General features: G+C 42.5%; 1 protein-coding gene and 1 long non-coding RNA gene across 3 annotated transcripts in view; one reads left to right on the top strand and one right to left on the bottom strand.

Annotated features, from left to right (window-relative positions):
• Window positions 1–209: 209 nt before the first annotated feature.
• Window positions 210–16,214, bottom strand: ARRDC3 (arrestin domain containing 3). Of its 2 annotated transcripts, none has more exons than XR_013394654.1 (8): window positions 15,681–16,214; window positions 10,588–10,669; window positions 8,263–8,410; window positions 5,708–5,810; window positions 5,089–5,345; window positions 4,822–4,984; window positions 3,978–4,167; window positions 210–2,530 (listed from the first exon to the last, which is right to left on the bottom strand). XR_013394654.1 is itself a non-coding variant. In XM_028748404.2 (8 exons), exons 1-8 carry the CDS (start codon window positions 15,958–15,960, stop codon window positions 2,474–2,476), a joined length of 1,245 nt encoding a protein of 414 aa, XP_028604237.1. In that variant the 5' UTR covers window positions 15,961–16,211; the 3' UTR covers window positions 210–2,473. The 2 variants fall into 2 exon arrangements, 1 of the variants encoding a protein (XP_028604237.1); XM_028748404.2 differs by having other exon boundaries at window positions 3,978–4,132; window positions 15,681–16,211.
• Window positions 16,215–16,368: 154 nt separating this feature from the next.
• Window positions 16,369–27,865, top strand: part of LOC114606531 (uncharacterized) — a 453,090-nt gene continuing 441,593 nt past the window's right edge. Inside the window, exons 1-2 of the long non-coding RNA XR_013394655.1 lie at window positions 16,369–19,345; window positions 26,849–26,926. This is a non-coding gene — a long non-coding RNA (uncharacterized LOC114606531). The remainder of the gene's footprint in view (window positions 19,346–26,848; window positions 26,927–27,865) is intronic.

Below are 27,865 nucleotides of genomic sequence, written 5' to 3'. Positions count from 1 at the left end.
ATAGGAAAAATTAAGTTCTTTTCCACATATTGTTGTCTTGAAACAAGAGTCTACAAGGACATATTCAGCACCAAACAAAAGAAAAAGAAAAGAAAAAGAAAAAAATATATATAATACAAACAGCCATTGAATATAATCTATAAAGCAAACATTAAATATTGCACTTGTTTTTCTAACATTTTGGATTTTATTTCCCCCCAATTTAAAAAAAAAAAATTGGGGAGATTTTGAAGACTGGACTACAGCTCAGAACCTCATATTTTACAATGTCCAGAAATTGACCAATATCTTATGAAATCAAAATAACAGTAATGCCACATGTGTTGGATTTTTTTTTGTAAAAACATTTTTATTTAATAGTGTTCACAACTTTAAACCTGATCACAAAATTAATGTGATGCAATGCCAATTACTACAATATTGGTCAATCCTGCTTCCATCATACTGTGATAAATGTAATGCTATGCATAACAGCAATTGTTCCCTAGTTGGTTGAAACAGCAAAGGAAAAAGGAAGAAGAAAACCACCAAATGCCCTTTTATGTCACTATCCCATCAAAAATATTCTCAAAATTGTGTGTAGAAGAGGGACATTCACAAAATTGCTTAGCACGATTGTTAAAAAAAGTTCCATCACTCAGTTTCCTTATTACCCAGTATATGAAGTTTGCTTGCTGAAGGCCAAACTCTTTTAAGTGAATCACTTAAAACGTGACTCATTTTATACTGGGTTGTTTTTTTTCACCCTGTTATTGTTCAAACATGAATTGTTGTCCATGTTTTCTGAAAGGCCACTTATGGAAAAGCCTGTCCTGTTTGTTATGCTATGAAGCTTCAACAATGGTTATAAAGCATGGAGCCTTAATGCAGGAGCCACACTACTGTAAATCTGAACATCAGGAAGGCTGCTTTTGGTAAAAATAATAATAATCAGTCGTGAGTTTGTTCCTGAAGAGGAGAGTTGTGTGTCAAAGTATATCTTTAATGCTGAAATACTAGCATTTGTGTCAAGAGCCTCTCACACCCATTATTCACCACTTTATTCTTTGTAATCTGCGCTGAACATCACTCTGAATTATGCAGTCAAAGCAATTCTAGTTACTAATTTTACTAGTATAATTCTTCATTCTTGGAGAGAGTGGCAGTCCTTGGGAAATCTTTTCCAAAAGGATCCCCTTTCTATCCTTTAAAATACACTGTTCATTTGAGAAAAGACTCCCTCTCATCCCAACTAAAAGTTCAGTACAAATATTTTACACAAGTTTGTGGTCATGGGATAACTACGTATAAAAATAAATTCATTTTCCCCATCCCATCTCACTGGTCGAGAAACTCCTATGTGAACCACGATATGAATTCTACACAACTTTTCTCCAGTAACTCTTGGCTGACAAATGTTGGCTGCTAACTTATGTGGCTCATCTTAAAAAAACACACACCGTAACTTGACCAAGCCCTTCTTCATCATGTCTCATGTTTTGGAAAGATAATAAGAAATGAGGATGAGCTCCTTTGTGTATGTCCCTTTTCCAAGTCCCCCTTTCCAAACCAAACAAAAAAGTAACGAAAACAGGAAGGAAAAAAAAAAATTCAACAGTGCAACATAAAACACAAATAGCATTTCAACATTTTGGCAAGTGATGAGTTCACCTGAGATTAAGTGATTTTTAGGCAGTCTGTAACAAAATTCTTCTTTGCGGTAATAGTAGAAAGGCAACAAATTCTTAAAAGGAATCAAGAAGGTATACAATCTTGACGAAGACTCCTATCGGTTTTCTTCGGTTATTTCCCCCCCGCATATCTGTTGCTTATCTACTACAGTAGGCTGCAAAACATACAGCAAGGATTGGCTTGAAGGCATTGATGTTTATAATAAATCCACAGCAGGATCCAAGCTGAAGAAGTGATACATGGATCAGTCTTATTAGGACAATTCTGAGCATGTGCATATGCAGGAAAAGTCCAGACTATATTGTTTGTTTTTCTAAATAAAAAAAGTCAGTGCATTTGTCATCGTAAAGTTTTCAAAGCTTTCTTTTGCTCCTTGTTGTGCGGACCACAAACAAGTTAAGAAGGGGGTAACAACAGTCTAACATAAATGAGGAAAAGCTGTAGTGACACCGAACCGCACAACATAAGCATTGAGCATGTGCAAATCTTCAAATCAAAAGAGGATGTCGTCCCTCTTGCAACACGGTGAGTGTTTTGACACATGAGTGTAGGCTATTAAGGCTGCTCTTAGTATGTGCCAGTATACAACAGGGAGGAAAAGCTCAGATCTTCAAGCATGATGAGCAGTCCTATGATGTTTGCTGTAGGCTTCAAAAGCATAATCACAGGTTGTTTCAGTATTTCACCTTTTCTTTTATGCAAGAACTTCCTTTTAATGTGTTGTCTCCGTAGGACACCTTTATCCGCAACACGGCGAAAATACATCTCAGACCCAAGTCAACTCCTCTTATGAGGCATTCCTTCAGCGCGAGGGGCAGGACGGCCTGTCATCTGAGGGCTGATCTGGGTTTGGATCAATCTGAGGAAAGGAGAGAGAAAAAGTTAATGCTTTGCTGTTGCTTTTTAAAACAAAGACAGCAATACCACCTTTCTAGAACAAAGGAGCCTTAATCATGAAAAATGCAAAAAAATTATTTGAAAACAATTAGAATTTCCGTGCTATTTGGCACATTTATTTTGGTTTGGCATCCATTTTTAGAGGGCACTATGTTGTTTTCAGTTGATGCATCTTTCTCATTTACAATGTATGAAATAGCCTGGAAGGCTTTTCAGAAGAGGAATGAGAAAACAAGTTGTCAACTCAAGTGCCTTATTTTATCAGGAGCCTTCTTACTGGCAATCATTGAATGTGCCAATCCAGAGAACTTCAAGCCACAGAATGCTATATGGGAGTCCACCATAACTAAAACAGATGCATACCACTCTGTGCTCAGTTACAGCAACACACAGCTATAATTGACGCGACTGCTAATGTTGCAATCCTATCCACACTTTCCACACTGAACACAGTGCCAATGCTGAATAGCACAGTCATCCTTCAGTTGAGGGAAACATTTAAAGCAGTTAATTACAAAATCAACTTGGTATCTTGCATTTAAAGCAACAAAATTTTATTGATTTTAAAAAGAAGAATGAATCTGCTGAAGTGTAGGTACATTTCATGTATCTGTTTTTGTATGTAACACATTGGTTCACATATATTTATACTGGATGAGCAAGTTGTAACAAACAACAAACTGGGCAGAGTTGGAAACTGAACTAGTTTTTTAAAAAACTGTACACATCATCATATGCTGCTACATAATGGTCAAGTCCTTAAACAAGCATTACTTTTCTATTATTATGACAGAGTCCTAATTAAAATCAAAACAGTCGAGTCTTGAGCAGGGGTTGGCAAACGTAAGGTTCGCGGGCTGGATCAGGCCCAATTGTCTTCAGGATCTGGCCTGCGGACTGTCTGTGAATTGGTGTGGGGATTCTGTTTGTTTGGGCTGCGCCACTCCCCCCACCCCCGCACCATTCTATTCCCCCCCCCACACACACACTGCGGTGGCACCTCCTCCCTAGAGGAGGAAGGGGGCTGGGCTGAGCTGGCTGGCTGAAGTGCCATTTTAAACAGCCCCTCTCTGGAGCCAGCCCTTTCATGCTGCTCATCTTCCCTCCGCCGCCGCCCTGGTGCTCCTGTGGGCCAGAGAGCGGAGCAGACAAGCTCGCTCTTCCTACCCATGAGAAGTAGAAGCAGCAGCAGCCTCTGGGAAGGTTAAGCACAGCAGCTGGGGCTGGGGAGGAGGACTACTTGTCCCCTCGCCTCTTCAGACATAAGTAACTGCCTAGTCAGAGTAAGACCACCTAGGATGAAGTATAGATTGCATGATCTTGGGGGATATTCTAGGAAGAATAGCACATGCAAAAATAGTCTTATTTTAAAATGGAATGCAGATTTCGCTGTGTACTTGTAACCTTACCTCAGAATAGAGTGGAGGAGGCAGAAATCGGAACTCCTGGATATAGGCGAATAATGGTCCTTGAAGTGCTCTTTCAAAGTCATCGCAAGCAGCTACAGGTGCTAGGCTGGACTGTCTCTGCTCTTCTGTGACCACTTCTGCATAGCTAGGAGGTGCTGAAGGCAAAAGTACACGCAGTTCGAACAATGTTCTTATGCATGTCAAGATATATAACATGACAAATATATTAAACTTTAGTTATTGTGATTTGCACAAGGTAGATATAAGAAAGGCTCAACAGCTGGTCTGTTTGCTCTAATTTTATTGGACAGTTTTGGTAAACTTATGACTGGATGCTAAAGCAGGTTTACCATCATGCACAGGAAACTACATGCATGCTCAAACTGTTTTTGTGCAATCTCAGAGGAGGAAGCTAGCGAGACACTGTCACCTCTTGAATGTTAGGTGAGAAATACCAAGAAGTGATAACATAATTCAAGGAATTAAGGTTTTATCTACAAGAAGCCTTGGAGACTACAGATCAAGAAGGCCAAAAAAAAAACAAAACCAACAACAACAACCGTGTTAATATCGTTCATATCTTCATATCTGTTGATTGTAAGCCTCTTCTAAATTAGTACAATTCAACAGACGTTATGGTAGCTCAGCCCTAAAAAATTTTTTTCCAGGGGAGAACAGGCCTGAGTTTCCTGCTGTCAGAATGATACCATGGTGATTCCTAGCAGATAATTCCATCAGTGTGCAACAGGATTATCAAAGTTTGTATTAAAAAGATACTAAGAGAATAAAGTGCTCATGTAAGAATACACCAACAAACAATATAGAATCTATGTGGTCAAATTACCTTCTGGTCTTTCAGGCAGTGTCAGACCAAGCCAATTCATGTTCATGCTACACTGGCTGCTCACACTTGAAGTTCTGCTGCCAAACGGGTGTAAAGGGATAGTACCGATGACAAGTGGTAAATTAAGAAATAAGTCCATTGCACCTGGAATATCCACGTATACCTAGAAGATAAGCAACACAAATTTATGAAAAGCTGAAACTATACATCCACCATGAATATTTGTATTAGAGCATTGAATATCTAAAGGTTACATTAGGTTCCTACCATTAGAGAATATTCCACGCGGATTATACTGCAATCAAGGATAGAGGGAGAGACGGGTGGAATTTTTAACTGCTTGCCATTCCAGGTTTCTGTCTTCCCCGACGACAGGGATTCCCCACGCAAGTTGGCAACAAGCTGCTTTACTTCCTTCATTTTCCCTTTCGCATAGAATGCCTGTGTTTGATAAATGGCAGCTTTTGGCACCACCATCCGGGAGGAACAGTTCTCAATCTCTGCGAAGATCTGAATTGATTCACCTTGGATGAAACAGAGAACAGATACATTAGATGAAAGGAAGACAACTCAACTTAAAATTCAAACCTTACAGCTGGTAATACTATTCTTGCTTAGTCTAGCGATGCTAAGAACATTCAACAGTTCAATGGGAAGAGTTCTAGGATCAACCCCCAACAAGATTATGGGAGCATGTACAACCTCCATCCCATTCAAATAAATGGAAAAACAAACTGGTTGCAAATGATCTGAATTACGCCCCTAGACAGTAAAGAAGCAAAACTAATGTATGCATCAGTTGGTAGAACATTCTGTTTTGCTGAATCTAGGAAGCCCACTCAGAAAGCCACATCCACCCATTTGAAAAAGAACTCATGTTACATACCTGGGGTATAGCCCTTCCTTTCGATTTTGGCACTTAAGGATATTGGGCCTGAGGTACAAAACCAGCAACAGAGAGTCTTTTCTTTTGTGCCTGCTTGGGGTGACTGAAAGAAAAACAGAATAAAGATATTAAACGTTTACATTTTTAGCTCAGTGGAAATAACACAGCTCTGTATATTCGCAGGGTTGCTTCCAGACAGCAGCTTTTCAGCAAAGGTAACGACAATCCCAGATATGAAACAGAGAGTACCCCATTAAAGCGGTATCTGTTATCATGAGGGTTTGAACCTATAGTTGCAGTTTTTGCACAAAGGTTGCTGTTCCCTCCCATGCTGATTTTGCTAGTGCATCTGGACGAGCAATGATCAACACAGTTTTGGGCAGAATTGACACCTGTCTGGCTATCATGTCAATGTGCCTGTTACCAGTACAACCGCAGAAGAAAGCTAATGTCTGGAAGTGTCCAAATGTCACAGAAAAATGATTCCTTGTCTCCCTTACCCATTACATGAGCAAACTAAGTGTGTGGGTAAAGTAGGCAAGCTTCCATTAAATCTGCTTCCAACATTGTTGGAAATGGGTTCATAAGAAAATACAAAAAAGAAAAAACACATATCAATTTTCTCACTCCTTAAATCAGTATATTTGCACTTAAGACTAAGCTTACTAGGTAAGCTTAATGGTAGAGTATGTAATATACATTAAAAGGCTTAATGCCAGATATATTCAAGTAGGACTGGGGGGGAAAATGTCTGTCTGAAACCTTGGTTGGGGGGCTGCAGTCCATAGACCAGTGAGTGGCCCTTCAGATGATGTTCGACTACAACTTCCATCATCCCTGATTGTTGGGTCATGCTGGCTGGGGCTGAAGGGGCTGGAGTTCAACAACATCTGGAGGTTCCCCACCCCTAGTATAGACAATACTTGGACTAATGTACTGCTTTGGTATACGGCAGCTTCATAGGTTTCTACATTAATCCTGATGTATATAATAGGGATGATCATAACCATGCTTATTTGGACACTGGTTTAAATGAGATTTGCTGCCAAGTAAATATACTTCAGAGTGCAATCTAAATATGAAAAAAAAATGCAACAGACTGCATCTTAAAGCCAGATCCACAATGTAATTAAGCTCTCAAGTTCTTGTTCTTAAACCTCAGGTTTAGGCCTAGAGGTAAGCACCAGGTCTTTTGCACTGTTTCGTTCTCCCCCACCTCACCTTTTAAAATATATATATATATTAAAAAACTTTGAAGACAGGGTGGCTGAGTACACTGCAAAGTGCAGTGATGGTAAGATTCCCCCAGCTCCGTGACATCTTAATATGCCCAGAGGCACTCTATGCATTTATCCATCAACACATTTGCTAAGGCTCAAAGTCTAAATGAACTTAAAGCCAGATTTTATGCACACCTGGAAATAAGCTTCACTTAACCCAGTTAATTGAGACTTCCTTCCACTCAAACATGCATGCAGGCATGCTAAATGGTTGCAATGCTTACCAAATATCTAGAAATGAACTTACTGTATGAAATAAAGCTTACTTTCAAATAAGTAAATTTTGGTTCATGGTCTTAGAATATAAGCCAGATAGACATTCTAAGTATATGTGTTTAGAACGACCATTTTTTTTAACCTATTGTAATAAGCCCAAATTGACTGAAGCCATATACCCGAATTCCAAAAGCTTTCCCAATTTCAGTATGAATTACTTCCAGGTATGCATGCCTTAAGTCTGAAATTCTCAGAACATTTAATAGTGTTGCCTTCTGAACATTTATTGCATGAAGTGATGTCTCACATCACCCTTTATTTTGGACACCAACATTCATTTCTTGACAGGAAGGTACACAAAGGTAATTATATTCTTGTTCCCCCACCCCATATGAAAACAATTCCTTGTCCAAACCCACAAAAATCTATAGAAATATTCATGTTGATTTTGGTGGGTTTTAGATACAGTCCTATGTCCTCCCATATAAAATGACTTTTCAGCCATAAGCAAAAAGAACCCTGTTTCAATGGACTTTTCTTTACGTGTTCCATTTTCACATATTTAATTAAAATCCAGGAGATAATAAAATAGTTCAGGTCAGATTGAAATAATCTTATTAAAATGTCAAAACATTTATCAAAATAAGATTTTATGATAACATACAGAAGTATGATCATTTCTCCCCATTTGATAGGTAAATTATCAGTAGTAGAATAATGAATAATGCACGGCAGTACAATTGGTTTGGTTTTTTTTACATTGCTTGATCAAGCTGCAACATTCTCAAGCTGAAGTTTCTTGCAGAAACACAACTGTTCCATATAGAAGTTAATTTTTATTAGAACAGTTAAAATACATTACTTTAAAAACAAGCAGCTTAAAAATACTTGATTAAATTATTATAACAATGTTACCACTTACTGGGTCATTATAGTCTTATACTTTAAAGTATTTCACTGTACTTAACAATTATTGTTACACGTTTTGATATTTCATGGACCATGTGTTGCTGTTTTTTATGCCAAAAACAAAGAATGAGTAATTCTGTCAATTCTTACCAGTAATGAAGGAGTGTTGATATCTATATGTTCAAAGACTGTAAATTCCTTCTTTAATTTTACTGGTAGAAGCCAAGGCCTGTGCAATTCTGCTTTCACCCAATAGCGCACACTGCCATGTCTGCCTTCAAATGAGGTAGCAAGTGGTCTGTTCAGGACACAAAGGTCAAAGCTGAATGAGTCTTTATTTCTGTTGTTGTCTAGCTTAAGTATACAGTGGGTAATAATAAGTTGTACTGTACTGTTAATGCATCATAGTATGTAATTAAGGATAATTTGTAGGATTTTGATGTTCAATTAGTTTGGGAGAAATATCTCTGTAGTTAAGATTAATTGCTGAGCAGATATACAGAATACAACCATATTTGTACAGAAATTGCACTGTAGAATGCTACAAGGAAACATTAATCCAACCCACAACCCAGTTAAGCTGAAGTACTTGGATAAACACAACTTACTCCAGTTGAATTGGAGCACAACAGATTTAAATCCAAGTGTTCCACCTTAACCTCATTTGGGACCAGGTGATGTTTCTTTATTCTCACAAGGAATCACTTTTTAAAACTAGGGAGTAGGTTATACAGGCAGTAGCTAAATGAGGCCAACAAACTGCTTTGAAATAGTTGACTTCCAGAAAGACCCAAACTTCTACTGTATTAAAGTCAGTATTTCAGTTCATATATGTTTTCAAGGTCAGAGTCAGTGAATGTAGGAGATGCTCCTTCAATTCCCGTAGTGCTTGGCTGTTCCTTAATAGTTACAGGTATGTTCTCAGGCATGAGAAGATACGAAATTATTTTGTTTAATCACTTTATGCTTGTATTTGAAAAGCTGTTTTTCAGAACTTCCAGGGGAAAAACAGCATCCATCTGTATACTCTGAAACTTTAATGGAGGCATACAGGAAATCTGTTAGAGCCAGAATGACATCATTAAATTTCTTGGTATTAAGAATGCACCTAGAATAGCAGAATTAAAATGATAAAATTATACATTATTTTCAGCTATTATACTCTTATCTATGCTACTAAGAAACAGGCTCATTAAAACAGAATCACAACTATTAGGCTTTGGTGTCTTATCATTATTCTCATGCCAGTTCTGCAACCTACAATGAGGTCAGCTAACCTTTCCTCATCTAAGTTTGCAGGGTACATTTCTACAGGTTGCCCTGCATAAGTAGTTCTGTCTGAGAATTTCCTACAGATCCTTTTTCCCTCATAAGTTTCATCAATTAACACATTTATTGCCTTGTACATTAATTATACTCCAAAAACATACTTTTTAAAAGTAGCCTTCTGACTGGAGTAACTAAATTTTGTCACATTGCATCTTTGGAAAGGAACCCCATAGGATGCTGAGCACCTGCAAATGCCACATAGGCTAGAAAACTGCAGACACTCAAAAGAAGGCTCTGCGTGAGCTTTCAATATGCAACACGAAAGCAGTGACTGCATCGTTTTGCTGCAAGGCTTACAAACATGGTTATTATTCCAATTTCCTTTATGAAAATCTCCTTTCAGCCTTCCATCCTTCCTTGTTTCCTCCAGTCACTTTCTATGTATATCTGTCTATAATCTCATAATGTTTAAGCCACTGATGTGCATATATATTACTCCCCTCCCCCTCTCTTCTAGTATTTGAACTCATAATCTTACAATGTATTTTCAGACCTTCCTCCTAATTTCCTATTTTTAAAACACTTTAATGTTACTAATTCCTTTGTTATTACCTTCCTTTGACCTATATCTCCTCCTCTTCTATCCCTCTAATTCTAGCTTTCTTTATATAATCACTATCTTACAAACGCCGAGCCACTGCCTTCATTGAACATTTCCTCAACACTCATATTTTATCCTGCTTTGTTCTGATTTATGTCTTCCTGGCTGTTATGTTTCAACATGTTCAACTGAAACAACAAGCTATACAGTTCTGTACACCCTTAATTTGACGTGGATGTCATGCCAGCAGCTCTAAAAGGACCAGTGATCAATCGTTTATCCCATTTGTAGAAAACCAAATAGGTCATGAGCTGAGCAAATAGAGTATCTTGGGTGGGGAACAGGATTTAAAAGGGAATTACTGATCAAAGGGCAATAGTTGGTCCCGTTTCCCCCCGTTATTTTCCTATTATGAATTAAAGCAGTCTTAATAGTTGATCAGGACAATGCCCTTGCAGCATTTTCTAGTGCAATCTCCATGACCATTGAAAAGGGTTTTTTCTTCCCTCTGCCCCATCTCAACCTATGAGTTTTAGGACTATTGATTTGTTGCCAGTAAGCTCTTTGCCAGTCTCTGACACAACCCAAGTAGCACATATACTTACGTCTGTGGAAGCTCAAAGCTGAATGCATATTCGTGCCGTCCTGAATGAATGATGTGGAGGCCTTCTTCAGAATTGTCATCATCTAGGAGGGAAAAACCCAATATGCTATTCCACCTGTAAATATTGTACACATATCTTAATATATTATACAGGATTTGCACAGAGAGGAATCAGTGTAAGCATTATTAATGGGGAGGGGCAAAACTGAAAACATCACCCTCAGTTTTGTTGTTCCATTGACCTGAATAGCTTCCTATTATAGTAACTGGTCTGTGATTAATTCCCAATATGAATCTTAGTTTCAAATTGTTATATTAATAACAATTCTTTGAATATATTTAAATTCAGCAGCTACTTTTATTTCAGCAATATTCATCCCTGCTAACTTTTCTTATGTTATCTTCCCCTGTGTCTGAATTCAGGCTGCAAGCTCCTTGCAGGTTAATCTACTATGCACCAATGTGCCTGCTACATTTTTTATTGCTTACTTGATGAATGCTTAACAGAAATATTAAAAATAATAATACTGATTTAATACCAAGTACTGTATTTAGCTTATCGTCCGGTCAAAGTCAATATAATTATTTCCAAATAAGGCATTTTAAGAATAAGGGTTTTTACTGAAACCCATTCAAACATAAAACTTTCTTTGTCCTTTTAAGGACACCTTGAAAGTGTTAGAAATTGACATCGACAATACCACACATTAATAGGAAAAATCTCAAAAGCTGTTTTTGGACTGAATCTAGCTGAGGAGATGAAGTACAGAGGCAGGAGAAGGCAATGTTCGCTTTAAAGGTGACCTTCCTTGCCCTTCGAATTCCTGGATACCTTAAATATCAAGGAAGGCTCGGTTGAAATTCCCACAAAACTAGAAAAAGAGCTGCATTATCTCTCAAGACTTGGAGAGGGAAATTCAGGTTAAGAGTATATTGTTAAGGTTTGCGGCAATATATGAAAAGGGTGATCAAGCACCGAATCTAAAGGTGCAAATCAGTTAGCCATGCCTTCTGACTGGTGCCCTTGAAATTCATGGGGGGGGGAGCACAAAAGTCATTGCATGACAAAGGACAGCTTGCTTGCCTGCCCACACCCTCCAGGCTCAAAAGATTATTATACCGAGAGAACCGTAAAGGAACTAAGAATGCTATTAGGTACAGGCAAAACGTTCTAAATGTACTAAATCTAAATGCAAGTTAAAACTCCCTGGCGTCTTCAGAATGCAGAAACGGTGGGTCATTATAATTGTGTGTTTTTCCTGAAAGAAAAGCTTTCGTGTGATTCGTGTTAGTGTACGCGGTTTTTAAATATATATCTGTTAATTTTTTTCCACTGGGGTTTTTGTTTTTAGAATCTTCCCCCTTTTCCTTCTCTCCCCACCCCCCCTTCTGCCAGCTCAGCAGTTTCCCTTCAGCCTCAGCAAGAAGAGCAGCAGCAGCAGCCGAGCTGTGGTAAACAAGTGCTGAGCTGTCAATCACAGACTAGACTCAAGCAGGAGAGGACCGGCCTAAACCGGTGCGAGCAGAGTCCCAGCCAGCCAGCCGCTCATATGCATACAGTATACATTGCGCTTCCCGAGCCAGCCTATTTGCTCAGCGGCTCCGCACCCCTCAACCGAACTTGCTTCGTTGTAGGCGTCATGGAAGGGGGAGGGGAGGAAAGGAGAGGGAGAGAAGAACAGCCGCTTCTTTCCCTTCTTCGGCTTCCGGTCCCCGATGCTTGGCATGGCATGGCGTGGCTCAGCAATGCCCTTTCCGGCTAACCGGGGGAAACGTGACAAAAGGCAGCGGCGCCTCGCCGCAATTAAAGCAAAATGCAAAAGATGGCGGGGGGCTGGGGAAGAGAGAGAAAAAGGGGTTCGCTTCTGCAAAACTGCATCCAGGGAACTGTTAGGTCTGCTAAACGCAAAGGCTGCAGTTAAGCGGGACGTGGGGATCCAAGGCGCGCGCGCCCCCCTTGCAAATATACCTTTGCCTGAAATAAAGGAAAGCTGCTTCCGTTGCCCTGTAGGGGGAAGTTCTGTAATAGGGGGGGGGGGAGGGAGAATGATTATCTTTAGAATAAGGAATCCGTCTCCCATTTTAGGTCCGCAGCCTTTCTGGGTGACACGGGTGCTAACCCGGGCACCTGCACATTCTCAGGGTAGAACTGGCAGAACACGTGCTTTGCACAGACACGGTTGCACACGTTCAATCGCTGGGGAGGGCTGCTGCCCGCCAGTGCCTGCGATACCGAGCTACCGTGGACCAACGATCTGGCTCCCCTGTAAGGGGCAGCTTTATGTTGTTGTGTTTCTTGGGGGGAATCCCGGTTCTACGCGGTTTAAGGCTGCACCCAGTCAACATTATATTTCTCCAGCAGATGTATGCATGTAGGATGTAGAGATTGATTGCCAATTCCCGCAGGCTTCCAATGGCTGCATTTAGAGGCCCAACCCCAACTGGCATGGCATTTGAGCAAGGCTTGCTGTTGATGTCATAACTTGTTACACACACACACACGAAATATTCGGCCATGTTCACTGGGTCTGACTGATTTGTGGACAAGAGTGGACTTTGGTTGTACGTGACGGCGCGCACATCCACATCCCGACGCTGATGGAATCCACATGTTCAAGACCCCCCCCCCTATTTCCAAGCATCCTCGGTTTAGACGTGGCAATAAGGAGCCTTGCAGATAGGTCGGCCCGCAATCCGATGCGCCCTTTTATGCACCCGAGGGACTAGGAACGATCCCGCTAAAGAATCCGGGGGCGGACCCCCCCCCATTGTTTTAATGGGTCTTAACTTAATTGCGGGGGGGGGGGGAGAAGGCTTCAGTACGCAACTTTCACCAACACACAAAATGCACTGGAGAAGCCTGGAGCCCGTCTCGCGAGGTGCAACAGCAGCAGGTGCGAGCGAGCAAAGGCGCCCCTTACAGCAACTGGCCCTTGCACTGCAGGGCGCGTGTATGCACTTCCACACGTGCAGGCCAGGTAAGTCAAGCGCTCCAGGGCCGGACACAAAGCAGTTGCGGCGGGACAAAGGGGAGCCCGTAGCGGACGACAACCCGCGACCGAGAAGACAAGACACCCGAAAACCCTTCCGCGCAGCCGCCCGCCTTGCATGACACTGGCGAGATCCGGAAACGAGAGCCCCGCCTCCTCTCGCCGCTCCTCCCTCTCCCCGCCCTCTCGGGCTCACCCGCCTCCCAATCAAGGCCAGGCATTACCTTAGCAACAGGCTAACAAACCCCGGCAGGCCAATGACGGTGCGGGTGCTGGGCGGGGCTTGCTTCCGCGAGCACGCTAGGCTGAGCAGGGTTTCTGCCTTCCGCGGTTAAGTCATTGAAACTCCCTCGGCCAGCTTGCCTTGGTGCTGGCGCGAGAGGGGAGAGGGCAGAGGGCGCGGGGCTCACCAGCCAAGCAGGCCACTCGCTGCCTTGGGCGGCACAGGGGAGAAGGATGAATGTGCTCAGCCAAGATCCTCCCACTAGGTTCAGATACTCGAAAGCTTAGGTTTCTGCCATTATAAAGGCACGCAAGCACACATACACACACTCGCGGGTGGTGGGGGTCCTAGGACGCAGCCACGGCATTAACAGGTGCAAGCTCAGTTCTGCTTTCTGGAAAAAGGCAGTGAAAAGATTGTCTCTTCTTTCACTTGCAGCCCATCCTCTTAAAAAGCTGCATTGGTTATTTGTGCATGCGTGGCTTGGGTGCTTTTGCCCCTTTTGCATATCTGTTACTGGGCAGCAGCATTTTAAGATTCCCAGTGCCGGTTGTAGGCTATGCACTTTTGCACACCAGCTGAATTAAAGGGTACGCAGTCTTAAGATAGCATAAAATTCTTCCACTTCCCTGATTAATACGTTTCACCCGCCCATCCTTTGCAAGCAATGCAATATATACTGTGCAACTTCCTAGTGCATTAAAAAACAAAAGCAAGACACTCGATCTGAGCCTTCTACAAAATTCTCGAGACCGCAGCAAATCTACTGCATATATATGTGTGTATATATATATATATATATATATACACATATAAGAGAAAGCGCAAGGAAAAATTACATAACCAGTTTTAACATTTTCTTGTGCTAGGAATTAAGTCATCGCCACCACCTGACGCGTAGAACCAATCTGCTGTGAGGAGAAGGAGCACCCCCTCCCTTCTCTTCAGTACTGGTCCCAAACAGGATTGAACCGCTTCTAACAAAGGGTGGAAACTTCAGAAAAACAACCTTAGAGTCTCCTATACTTGCACACTGATGCCATTTGGAACAATAGATTAACAATGCGAAGACCAATTAACCCCTCGACGAGGTTGATCCCCGTTTTCCAAATCAATGTGGCTCTCAAATTGTAGAATTCTTCGCAATGACACAGCCCATGGGATGGACTGCAGAAGTCCCCAACTTCGAAATGATGCCCTAATTCTATAATGGATTCGCCTACATGAGGGTTCTCCACCCACCCCCAACATAGCTTTTACATATGGCTCGTTGGCAGAAGCGTTCTAAAAGAACAAGGCGGATTTCCCAACTTTTCCGAGCTTAAGGGAAAGGGAATGTGGACCTACACGTGGGGTGCTGAAAGCAAGTGTCAAAATAAACCGCAGGGAACCCTTTCTCTTGCTAACAATTCTCCATCCTGAAGGCGACATCACTTGCCAGCTCGAAACCCCGAACTGGGGGCATTAGCAAAACAATTGTTGGGGATCATTTAGGTTTCGGTAGGTTGATGCAAAATCCCCCACCCCACATTAAATTTCTTTTTAATTACGAAGTGGATAAGGTCTCTTAAAGAGCAGGCTAGAGTTGGAGAAAAGTCTTATCTGGAGCCACTTTATAGATGCACCGAGATCTTGGGGGGGGGGGGTCACCCTATTTGCTTCCTTACACATTCTATGGCTTTAAATAGCTATGCATCTGACGCGATGCTCCTAAACACTTACAGGAGAGCAAGTTCCACTGCATTCAGTGGGGCTTACTTCTAAGTAAGCGTGCTACGGATCAGACTGCAGTGATCAAAAGAAATTTGCCTTCCGATAGGAAAAAAAAACAACCCAAACAACCCGTCATTTTAGAGTAATCAGTTAAAAATTCAGACTTACCTCTTTCGTGTCCAATTAAGATATCTTTATGGTTAAAATATTCTACTTCTTCAGTGTAATTCTGTGTGTAGGCAGTGTTGGATCCAGCATTTCTAGATTCAGTCCAGCGTACTTTTGCATGTCCTCTTGCATGGATTTTAAGCGATTTGACTCTAATTTCCCCAGTCACTTCTAAATTCACCCTTCCTGAGACTGTATCCCCGCTAGAATAGACGGGGACGTTGCTGTCATTAAGACAGTCAAAGCTTATTGTCAAACTCTTCACCTTCCCCAGCACCATGTTGAGTTTTTTGTTTTTCAATATAACAAAAGTCTATAAAAATATACTGTAAGAAAAAAGGAGGGGGAAGAGAGAAAAAAGTCAAGATCTCATATAAAAATGCGATCTCCGCCTGACACACTGATCAGCTCCTCTGCCCTGCGAAAAAGGCTGCGGGCAGGATCAGCGTGTTCCCTACGAGCACTTCATCGGGGTTGCTTAAAAAGTAGGCAAGGCGAGACGCCGCGCACAGCTGCTCTCCGGCTCTGTGGTCTCCTTACAAAGACAGGCGACTGGTCTCTGCCTGCTCGCTTTAAGGAGCTTTGTGAAAAACAACCCCAGCGCGCAGGCGCGGCGCTTCTCCCCTTATACAGTAGGTGTAACAGAGGCAGAGCGGCGCGCTCGGCTGCGTGCAAGGCAGCCGCCTTCCCTTTCGCGTGCAATGAAAGCTGCCTTTGCAGCGAGAGCAGCAGTTTACGGCCGTAAGAAAAGGAATGCATTGCTTTCCTAGGCTGTGGAAGCAAGAAATGGTTAGAGGAGAAGGGGGCTTACCGGTTAGAGCTCCTCCAAACAGCCGAGCCCCCCTTAGAAACCTCATAGCGTTTCATGCTAGGTAGTGATGGGGCAGCTGTCTTGCAATGGCTCTGCTGGGCAACCTGCATTACAAAGAAGCGAAATTATTGTTTAAAAAAAACACCACGGCATACCAGGAATAACACTAAATGGGAGCAGTGACGGAATTAGCATCTTTTCAGAAGGAGGCAGAAATCTCAGCAGTTGGGGAGGTTGGTTTGCTTTGCATTTAGTTCTAGATTTTTTGAAAAAGAAGATACGCTTGGAAATAAATGCTAAGGGCCTGGACATCTAAAACCCACTTGCAAATATTAGCAGGTTTCCTATATGAAGACAGCATTCTTAAAAGCCCCCGAGGTGGTTTTCTTATTGAGACCTATGCTATTAAAGCCCAATAGTCTGTGCTTTGCATTGCTGCTGTTAGAATTCATCTGCCTTGTGCCATCTTTTTTAAAAAAATGCTGTATTGGCTATAGGTTAATTGATTTGATACAATTTTATTAATTTGTTTGACAAAGATATGCTGCATGAAAAACAAGGGTGGATTCACTTTGGTTGGTTTATGTTAAATGCATCTGCTCAGAAACAAGCCCTCTTGAGTTAAATGAGATTTAATTCCTGGCAAGTGTGTACAGGATCACAGCCTTCAAACCATTAATGGGATAATAGAGCACCGCTTTCACGAACAATCCTACTTGTCATTGGCCTCTTCAGGTATTTTGCAAGCAAAGCTTTTAGTCAAAAGGTACATGGTTTTTGGTGTAATCACAGTATATTAGCTGTTCAAAAGTTCTGGCATTTTGTTCTCAAATTATTTGCTTCTCATTGTACTTCTAAGGGCCAGATGAACTCATCATTTCCTGAGTTTATAAATATAATTCACATATTTTATTTTGAGCATATGCATTTCTGCTGAAACCTCTTGTCTCAGAATTGCAGCTCAGATTGCAGCATGGCTTTGAGCTGAACTCAGCATTTCACGAGGAAGTTACTCACAAGTAACCAAGTACTTTAGAGCTGCAGTTCTAAGCATACATGCCAGGAAGCAAGTTTCACTGAACTCTCGGTAGTGCTCATTGCTGAGTAAACATGCTTATGAATAGACTGCAAAAGTTTAGGACTTCAGTTACAGAGAAGTATTTGGTCAAAAAGTCATTCCTGTTTTCGCTTGGTTGACACCTGGTGGAATTCCAGTGCTCTCAAGTGATTCTGTTTGTGTTTCTGTGCCACCTTGTGGTGAACATGGTGAATGAACTGCAAGCTATAGACACATTTCATTGGAATGGGTAGACCTTGTGTGCCTGTAGCATGTGCCAAATTTTATGTTATGTGCCCAGAAAAGTATACATACGGGTTTTTTAAATGGATGACCTAGAAAGTTTGTTTTGATTTTGTACATGCATATATTTAATACTAGGGACGCGGGTGGCGCTGTGGGTAAAAGCCTCAGCGCCTAGGGCTTGCCGATCGAAAGGTCGGCGGTTCGAATCCCCGCAGCGGGGTGCGCTCCTGCTGCTCAGTCCCAGCGCCTGCCAACCTAGCAGTTCGAAAGCACCCCCGGGTGCAAGTAGATAAATAGGGACCACTTACTGGCGGGAAGGTAAACGGCGTTCCGTGTGCTGCGCTGGCTCACCAGATGCAGCTTTGTCACGCTGGCCATGTGACCCGGAAGTGTCTCCGGACAGCGCTGGCCCCTGGCCTCTTGAGTGAGATGGGCGCACAACCCCAGAGTCTGTCAAGACTGGCCCGTATGGGCAGGGGTACATTTACCTTTACTTATATTTAATACTATTTCACCATATAATACTTCTCAGTGCTTCAGACCTTTTCTCTACTTTAATAGGTTTTCAGCTGTGTTGCCTCCTTTTCTTTTTCATGTTTCCAAATAATACAGATGGATTTTAATATTGTATTGAATTACTATGTCTATACCCAGAGCCCTTTGCTTTCAGGATCCTATTGGAACCAGGCAGAGGGCCTTCTCGGTAGTGGTGCCCTCCCTGTGGAATGCCCTCCCTTCAGATGTCAAGGAGATAAGGAATTACACAACTTTTAGAAGAGAAATGAAGGCAGCCCAGTATTGGGAGGTTTTTAATACTTGATTTTTTAAAAAAATGTTTTTAGATATCCTGTAAGCCGCCCACAGTGGCTGGGGAAACCTAGCCAGATTGGTAGGGTATAAATAATAAAATAATAGTTGTGGTTGTGGTTGTTGTTGTTGTTGTTGGAAATTCCATTGCTGAATAATAATGCTGGGAAAGAGTATTATGCAGCCAGGGAGCACTAACTGGATGACTTTGATCTGCTATGGCTTCTCTGGAAAGGAAACAAACTACAGTCCTGTGTTATCTACTTAGAAGCAAGCCCCATTTAATTAAATGGCAGTTAACGCTCAGGTAAGTGTGCATATGTTGCAGCCTTAGTCCTGAAATAAACAATTCTGATAGCTAGACAGAGGCTGGGTGTGGAGCCTAAAACTAATTCAGAGGCAGAGACAGGGAGGACAAAAGCAGTAACCTACCCTGTGAAGTGAAAATAAAATGAAGGAAAGCAAAACAAAATTGGGGGGGGGGGGAGGAATAACAACAGAAGCACCCCTATTTTCTGGTCGCTTTGCAATCTTAGAAACTTAGTATTTCTAATGCAATTTCAATGGAAAGAAGGTGGCAGTTGGAAACAGGAAGTTGACAGTTGGGAGTTACTGGTAGTTGCTTGGTTATTCAGTTAGTTCCACCTTGACTATGAAGGTGAGAGGGTGTGGGGACTTCATGCAAATGCTGTCTGGAGCAGTTTGTAAATAATACTACTTGTTCAAATGTTGCCAGCCCAACAAGTAAGATTTATTTTCAACTATTTGTGTAAGGCATACATTTTTTTAAAAAAATCACAAATAGCTAAGAGAAACAAGCCTTGTTTACCATTATATGTTGGTGATGTGAGCATTACAGGGAATATTCATTTGATATTTCTTGCTATATTACAGGCTGCCTATATTATCATCATAGTCCTTATATTAATGTATATTCTGCCTTTTTCCCAGCCCAGAACTCAAGGTGGCTAACAGATAAGAATACAAAAACACAGATAAAACAGAAAAGAGAATCATTAAAAAGTATCTAGACGCTAACAGAATTAAAATGATATAAAATGATCAATTAAAAACCAAGATAGTAACAAGAAAAACATCACAACGCCAGCCCTTTCATTAGAAACAGTCAGTTCCTAAAGGCCTTTGGAATGAAATGGCCCTCACCTGGATATGATTCAGGCTACAAAACTGTATTTTAAATAGTACTGTACATCTGTACAAAACATTTTTTTGTTGTTATTTGTGTTAGCTACAAATGTAATCCAAGGTGCATGTGGAAACATCCCATCTCTGCTCTTGGGCTTCAGATCATTGCCCCAGTTCACCTTCCTCAAGTTGGTGAGGTCTTGCTTAACAATCTTGATTCATTTCTCTGCCCATTTCTTTTTGCTCTTTACAGCAAAATCAACAGATAGTGAATGATGTCAGCTGGTCTTAGCTGGTGGTGCCAGTATGTTTGCTATGATTCAATTAAATACGAGTTGCTAAGCCTTTAAAAGTTAAGTAGAAATGGAAACTTCAGAAGGTGTGGGTTCTGTCCCTGCTGTAACTAGGTTAGAGAGGAGTGGTTAAGAGATCAAGCTGTGAGCCAGGAAGTGCCTAACTCAAATTTCACCTATGCTACACAAACTCTGAGGTTGCCTTGGGTAAGCCACATTCTTCGAGTCTCAGCTGCCCCAATCTGTTCTGAACATGGCAACAGCAAACTTAAAATTTCTATATTTAGTCATCCAAACATCTTTTTCAATCTTTCTGACCATATTATAGGTTAAATATTACTTAAAATTTATCATTAACAAGTTCTGGCAGCTGTGTGGGTCACCTAGGTCGTACGAATGTGACTTCATAGAAAATACAGCATTACCCAATAAATTGTTTGAACTTTTTTGTGTAGAAAGGGAATGAAAAAGCAGCATGCATTGCACACCTGCCCTCTTAAGTTGTAATAGTGTATTTATGTTCTTATAAATTGTCTTTTAAGGGGGATTAAAAAACATTTCTATTTACCCAGGCATTTGATGGCTGACAACCCTGAAATCACTAACTGAGATAATGTTTTTAACTGTTCTTTGAATGCTAAGAACATAAAAAGAGGCTGATGGATCAGGCCAACGGCCCATCTAGTCCAACATCCTGTTTTCACAGTGGCCAGTCAGATGCCTATGGAAATTTTTAAGCAGGACCTGAGGAGCACAAGAGCACTCCACCTTACTGCAGTGTCCAGTGCCTGTTATTCAGAAGCATACTACTTCTACTCTGTCTAATCCTCTTTTAAAACCATCCTGGTTGGTGGCCATCACTGCTTCCTATGCGTTTAACTATGTACTGCATGAATAAGTACTTTTAAAAAATCTGTCCCGAATCTTTCAGCAGCTTCATTGGGTGTCAATACATGCTATGAACTTCCAGGCCTTTCTTTCCCAGCCAAAACTCAGCTCTCAGATGAGCAGCACAGGGCTGAGCTTGCTGCCTCAACTCAAAACGGGTGTGGAGCAGAGAAGGACTCTGTGCGCCATTTTGAGCAAGCGCCAGGACACGTAAGCATTTTTAAAGCTTCTATTCCTTTCTTCCTTAACTGTTGGGCACTCATGAGAGAGGCAAAGGGCGTTTCCCAGGAGTATAGCTTCTCCGGGAGCCGAACTCGCACCAGAGAAACTGGGAACCGTGCTATTGAGCTCTGTGGCCTCAGCCTCCCAAACTTTACTTGAAGAAACTGAAGTGACACCAAACTGAAGTGACACATCTTTGTGGAAAGTCCAAAGTTCTCAGGGGGGCAGTTCCTGCACTTTCCCCCCCTACCTCACCCTATTGCCACTGCACCCTGGGCATAAGCTTTTCTGTCTATAGGACCCCTGCCTTCAGCGACTTCAGTTTAGTCCCCACTCAACTGCATCTGCCATCCCAGCCTTAAATCCCCCCCCCCCTCCTGGGCACTTTCACCCTTCCTACGTAAACCTGCTCGCTGGGATTAAGCCTCACCTGCCACCTTTCAAGCTGTCTTGCCTTCAGACAGAACAGTGCTCTATAGAGACCTCACCGTTGTCTAAACCGATTGACAGGGCCTCAAATCCCTTTCACACAGCCCTCCCTGAACATGCTGGCCTGGGGGATTTTCCTGGCCCTAGTTGCATTCTCTACCCCTTCATCTACAGACCTTCCTATGGAGCCTTCATTTGCAAAGGAGAAGGAGAACTCCATTTTATGGCTGAATATAGTCGTTTTCAGCTTAAGGGCCAGGATAGCAGGAGGCAGAAGCATGCACCGCCCCAGCCACTGCCCCCTGCCTTCCCCCACTCACCCCCACACCTATCATCTCTCTGTCCCTTTCTTCCCTGCACACAGATGTGTACACGCACACACACACAAATATACTGCCTGGAGATCATATCTGCAGACAGGTCCTATAGATACTTACTCAGGGCCTAGTGTCTCTACCTGGGCAGTTCAGGCAAGCAGAGTGAGGTGGGGATGCACCCTGGAGAGGTGAGGTCACAAAGCTTTGCCCACTGACATCAGGGGTCAGCCTGCCTGGCCTTAGAGACACTGAAGTCATAAAGCCTGTCCCACTGACTACCCCCTATCTGCCTGGATACCACAGCTAGCTCAGGAAGGAAACCAGCCTGGTCTCATAGACGGTCACTCAGGGAGCTCACAATGCCTTACCCACTGACATCATGGTCAGCTCAGGGAGAAGCCTTTCCAGTCTTGTGCAGATTTGCAAAGCCCTGCACAACTTGGGCCCAAAACATGATTCTGTATGATCTCAGAAAATTGATTCTGCATTACTGCACAGTGTGTCCATTTGTAAACATATGTAGGTAGGTTGTTCCAGCAACAGGAAGTGAATCCATTCCACACCAGTTCAATTATTTCGTTGGTGGGTGTATATCAAGATCACACTCACCTTCTTTGTTGACCTGGGACATACAGAGGGAAAGGCGTGGATAACCTGTTCAAGGGAAGTGTTTTCAAAGTAACTACACACACCCTAGTGGACAGCAGGAGCTAGAGTCGATCTAGATTGAAAACAGCATGTTGAGGATAAGCATGAAGGTTCCAGATGGAGAAAAACCACACCTTTGTGCTACAAATAATTTTGTATATACGCAGCCTATGCTGTTTGGGAACCCTAAGTTCCTCTTTATAGATGTGACCAAAGTAACACAGTGTACAGCAACACAGAAGTACCTCCAACATTGCTTCTCATAAGATGAATGAGCCATAGATTCTCCCTCCCTCTTTCAAGAAGTCCAAGGATTGCAGACTGAGATTAGTCTCGCTTACTACATCTTACATAACATATGGAGACACGAAGATCTAGTTTGTACAACACGGCAAGCCTTGGGAAGAGAAAAGCAACTTGTTCTTGGCTACAGCTCATGGTTACTGAAGAGAGAGCTTAACCACAAATCCCAGTTTGGAAAACATGCTAAGTCAAATCTTGTTAGCTCAGTGCATCACAAGGACAAAATAATAATAATAAAAATAAAAATAGGCTGGAGAGGAGCAAAGCAGACACAACTTCCTCCCCAGGAACACGCACACTTGCAGGTTATCTGTATTTTGGTTTACCGTGCCATGTGAACCAAGCCTATATTTTCTTTAAAAATTCCTTTTTATAGCCCCGTGACCTTAAGAGTTGATTTCTGTCATGCGCAATGCAAAAAACGTTGCACTGTGGGTTAAACCACAGAGCCTAGGACTTGCCGATCAGAAGGTCGGCGGTTCGAATCCGCGCGACGGGGTGAGCTCCTGTTGCTCGGTCCCAGCTCCTGCCAATCTAGCAGTTCGAAAGCACGTCAAAGTGCAAGTAGATAAATAGGTACCGCTCCGGCGGGAAGGTAAACAGCGTTTCTGTGCACTGCTCTGGTTCGCCAGAAGCGGCTTAGTCATGCTGGCCACATGACCCGGAATGAGCGCCGCAACGCCAGAGTCGGTCACGACTGGACCTAATGGTCAGGGGTCCCTTTACCTTTACATTTTAAACCCAACCTGAAAGTGCTAAACCCGAAACTAGACCAGAGTTCTGCTACATGGCATTTTTATGCAGGAGCTGCTCAAATGGCAGACTTGGACCTTTTAGTACTCCATCGGAGCAGTTTCTCATGAAGTGCTTTTCATGGGCAAAAAACATGCATTAGATCTGGATTGTGTGCGGACTACATAGAAAAAACAAGTTTTCCTTCTCTATTGATTCCAGAATAAAGTGTCGTTTGTATGCACAGCCATAGTTACCGGTACTTTTTAAAAACACTTTCTGTAGCAGTTTGGAATGCAGACACATGTTGTCGTAGAGATGCCGTGCATGCCTGTTTTGAAAGAGACAGAAATTTCATTGAGGATTACAAACTTACAACCCTTCTTGCTTACCCTGTTTGTACCCTGTGGGTTTCTACACCCTCCACAGTGATAGGTGTGACAGCATAGAACACACACACACACACACACACACACACACACACAGTACTGGAATATTGTATTTTTAAAATGTTGAATTGTGGAAGAAACAAGTACAAGATGCCCACACTCACTGTGACCTCCCACATAACTCTGCACACTTGTTTTCTTTTCCACTGCTCTCCTTAGCATAAGATGGGAAAGTGCATTGGGAACTCTTATGCTAATAAAGATAATGGAAAATGTTGGCTTTGTTTTCAGTCACCTTCCTTCTATAGATTCAGCAGTCTCCCTAGTTTGGCACTGCCTCTTAAAGTGCAAATTCTTATTTATTTATTTATTCTGTTTTACAATTTAGAATATTCATTTATACAACCTTAAAATATCAATGACTTCCCTTTTTCTCTTTCCATGGTTCATTTTGCATAGCATAAATCCCTGCATATTTTATAGAAACTAAACCATTCAGTATTCCATTATTACTTCCATCAAAACTTATTTACACTGTTGAATTTATCTTAATTCTGCCAACGTTTTCAAGTATACACAATTTCTTCCCATATATTCATTAAACATTTCCCAATCTTCTTTAAACAAATCTTCTTCTTCTCTTATTCTGTAAGTTAGACCTGCAAGCTGCACATATTCTATCAGTTTAAGTTGCCATTCTTCTTTGGTTGGGACCTCTCCCTCGTTTTCCATTTTTGGGCAAACAAAACACAGGCTGCCATAGTAGCATATATAAATAACCTTTTTTGACACCTGGGAATTTTCATCTGAATCAACAAAAAGGACACTAGTTTTTTTGGGAGGGTTGGGGGTTGGAAAAGTGCTTTAAAACATTTTTTAATTCATGTTTATATTTGTTAATTATAAATTATTAAAAGTGCAAATTCTATTGATATCTACTCAGAAACAAGTCCTGTTGTTTCCAGTGGGGCTTTCTCCCAGTTAAGTGTGTACAGGGCTTCAGCCTGAAGTTATTTATTTTTCTGAGATGGCTTCCTTACTCAATATAATTCTGTGCTGTGGTTCATGGGGGTAGTGTTTGTTGATGGATGACTGGCTCATGATAGCCACCTCTTCCCTTCCCAAAGCGCCAAGAACTGATTCTCAGCTGGACTGAAGCATTTTAAATATGGAACAGTCAAAAGTTGGGCAGGGTTAAAACACAGCTGATGGTGGCTGACCTGTTTACTGTAGGAGGACTCATTGCCAGGATTTATCATGATTTAAATGGCTCTGTCAGAATATTCTCCAGTTCTGATGTTAAATGTTAAAGCTTTTCTGTGGGAAATGTATACTGAGGGACAAAATAGAAAAGATCCATATCTATCTTTTGTGACTGACCAACTGTTGCCACCATAAAAGTCATTCTGAACCATTTTAATTGCTTTCCCCCTGTCTCATTAAACAATTGTAGTGTTGCCTCGCCACCTTGTGGCAAACTCAGAAAACGAATATTTCTCGTTCAACTAACACCACTTAAGATTTCATTGTACAGTGTGCTGGAATAATCAGAGTGGAATAAAATATATTTTTAAAACTTGCAATTTGTGCAGGTTTTTTCTGCATAAAAAGATCATTTGCTGGTTTCTAAATAGAATAGATAAAGGGATTTCATGTTTGTTTGTGTGTGTGTGTGTGTGCGTGCGCGCGCGCGCGCCCACGTGCCATTTATTACTTGTGCATACTGCCACCTGCTGTTACACTGAAAACAAATTGTTACATTTAGGTTTTATGAATTTGCCTAACCTGCTGTCCTCCATATGTTACTAGACTCAAACGCCCATCAGTCCCAGGGATGCTGGGAGTTGTAGTCCACCAACCTCTGGAGGGCAATGGTCTGCTCAGTGCTGGTCTCCTCAACTTAAGCCTGGAAAGTAGATCTCCAGATTTAAAGACATTTTACTGTACTTGGAAGGAAGCTTCAAGTCACTGGATCTTGCTTCCAAGAGGACATTGGATCAAATTACACAATTCCAATTTTACAAATGGGGAACATGAAACTATGCTGCAGCAACTTGCCAAATGCTATTTTAGTCATTTGAATCCTACCTTTAAAAGTGCCTCTTCTCAGACTGACTCGTTTATGACACATGTATGCTGGCCTTAGGGACACGGGTGGCGCTGTGGGTTAAACCACAGAGCCTAGGACTTGCTGATCAGAAGGTTGGCGGTTCGAATCCCCGCAACGGGGTGAGCTCCCGTTGCTCGGTCCCTGCTCCTGCCAACCTAGCAGTTCGAAAACACATCAAAGTGCTAGTAGATAAATAGGTACTGCTCCGGCGGGAAGGTAAACGGCGTTTCCGTGCGCTGCTCTGGTTCGCCAGAAGTGGCCTAGTCATGCTGGCCACATGACCTGGAAGCTGTACGCCGGCTCCCTTGGCCAATAAAGCGAGATGAGCGCCACAACCCCAGAGTCGGTCACGACTGGACCTAGTGGTCAGGGGTCCCTTTACCTTTACCTTTATGCTGGCCTTAGCTTTTGGGACTCGTCTGCCAGCTGTACTAGACAGGGATCTAGCTGGGAGAAGGGGACGTTGTTCTGCTATCTCCTTTTCCCTGCTGTGTAATCCTAGGGAGCCATTGCAAGGTGAAGATGATGTCTTAGACTCCACAAACGCCTTGCTTCTCATGTTCACCTTTTCCTTGGGGAAGGAAAAACAAAGAGACTAGGTGAAGCCAGACAGTTCTCAGACCAAGTCTACTTGCAGTGGTAACAGCAATATTTCCCTATAGCCCAGAACAAGGTAGCTAGCACCCTTGTTAATGAAATTAAATAAACACTACTTTCTGGAACCCAGGGTGCAACTGGCTGAATACAAAATTGATTTTTGTGTCTTGCAGGTCAAGATAACAAGAGAAAATCCCCTTATTGTGCTTAGTAGCGCACAGCTGTGAAGAGTAGCAGAGAAGCCATATAAGGTTTGCATTGTGACATCATCTCATCAGTATAACTGCCTACCTAGCTTTATGACATCAACCTATCTCTGAGAGCCAGTTATTTAGAGAAAAATCTACTGTCATATTCAGCTGAAAACTGCCTCCCCTCTAGTGCTGTCTCCTACTAACGCCACTTTCAGGGGCAATAAGCTACCGCAATAACTGAAATATCGCCTCTCTGCATATACCAAGGCCATGAGATCATCTTGTGGTGTCAGACGGATGGTGTCATGAACAGGTAGGACAATGGGAAGGAGGAAGTAGATCCTGGCGTGGGGTGTAGCTGGGACTGGGACACAGTGGGGCAAGCTGGGGGTGGGGAAGGAGAGGTTGGTGTAGGAAGTACTCATGGGGTGATAGAGGATGGCAGGGGGGTGGGGGTCAGTGCGCAGGAACCAGAGCAGTAGGGCCCATCAACAGAGTCAGAGAGGCTCCTGTCTCCACAAACATGGCAGACTGAGGTACAGGGAGCAATGGAAGGTATGCTCAAGGAGAATGAGACTGGCAAGGGCCCACAGCCCAGCTCCTTAGCTGTCCAGGTGGGGCTCACTAACTCTGGGAGGAGGTGTGTGATTCCTTAGCTGGAGTAGGCTCAGAACAGGTGAGGGTCACATGCCTCATCAAGCCCAGGTGCTGCAATCAGCATGCAAGGTATAAAACAGCAGCAGAGCTTGAGGTGCTGTTTCTGCTCAACTGCCCATGTTGATGGACCTCAGCTTGGAAGCACCAGGATCTCTACAGGACTGTGCTTTGATTCGGACTTTGGGCATGTGGATTAACCCTGCACCAGGAGCTTGACATACTGATTTGCTGCGAGGTAAGCCAGGAGTTCAAGACAGGTGGCAACACGTGAGTGGGTCTTTTCTGCAATGGCCTCCCATTTGTAGAATGGTCTCCCTCGGGAGGTTCAGCGGGTGCTTT

The sequence above is a fragment of the Podarcis muralis genome, chromosome 11, assembly GCF_964188315.1.
Source record: "Podarcis muralis chromosome 11, rPodMur119.hap1.1, whole genome shotgun sequence".
NCBI classification, from domain to species: domain Eukaryota; kingdom Metazoa; phylum Chordata; class Lepidosauria; order Squamata; family Lacertidae; genus Podarcis; species Podarcis muralis.
The sequence above is the reverse complement of the archived record's forward strand: the minus strand, read 5'-3'. Positions and strand labels throughout refer to the sequence as shown.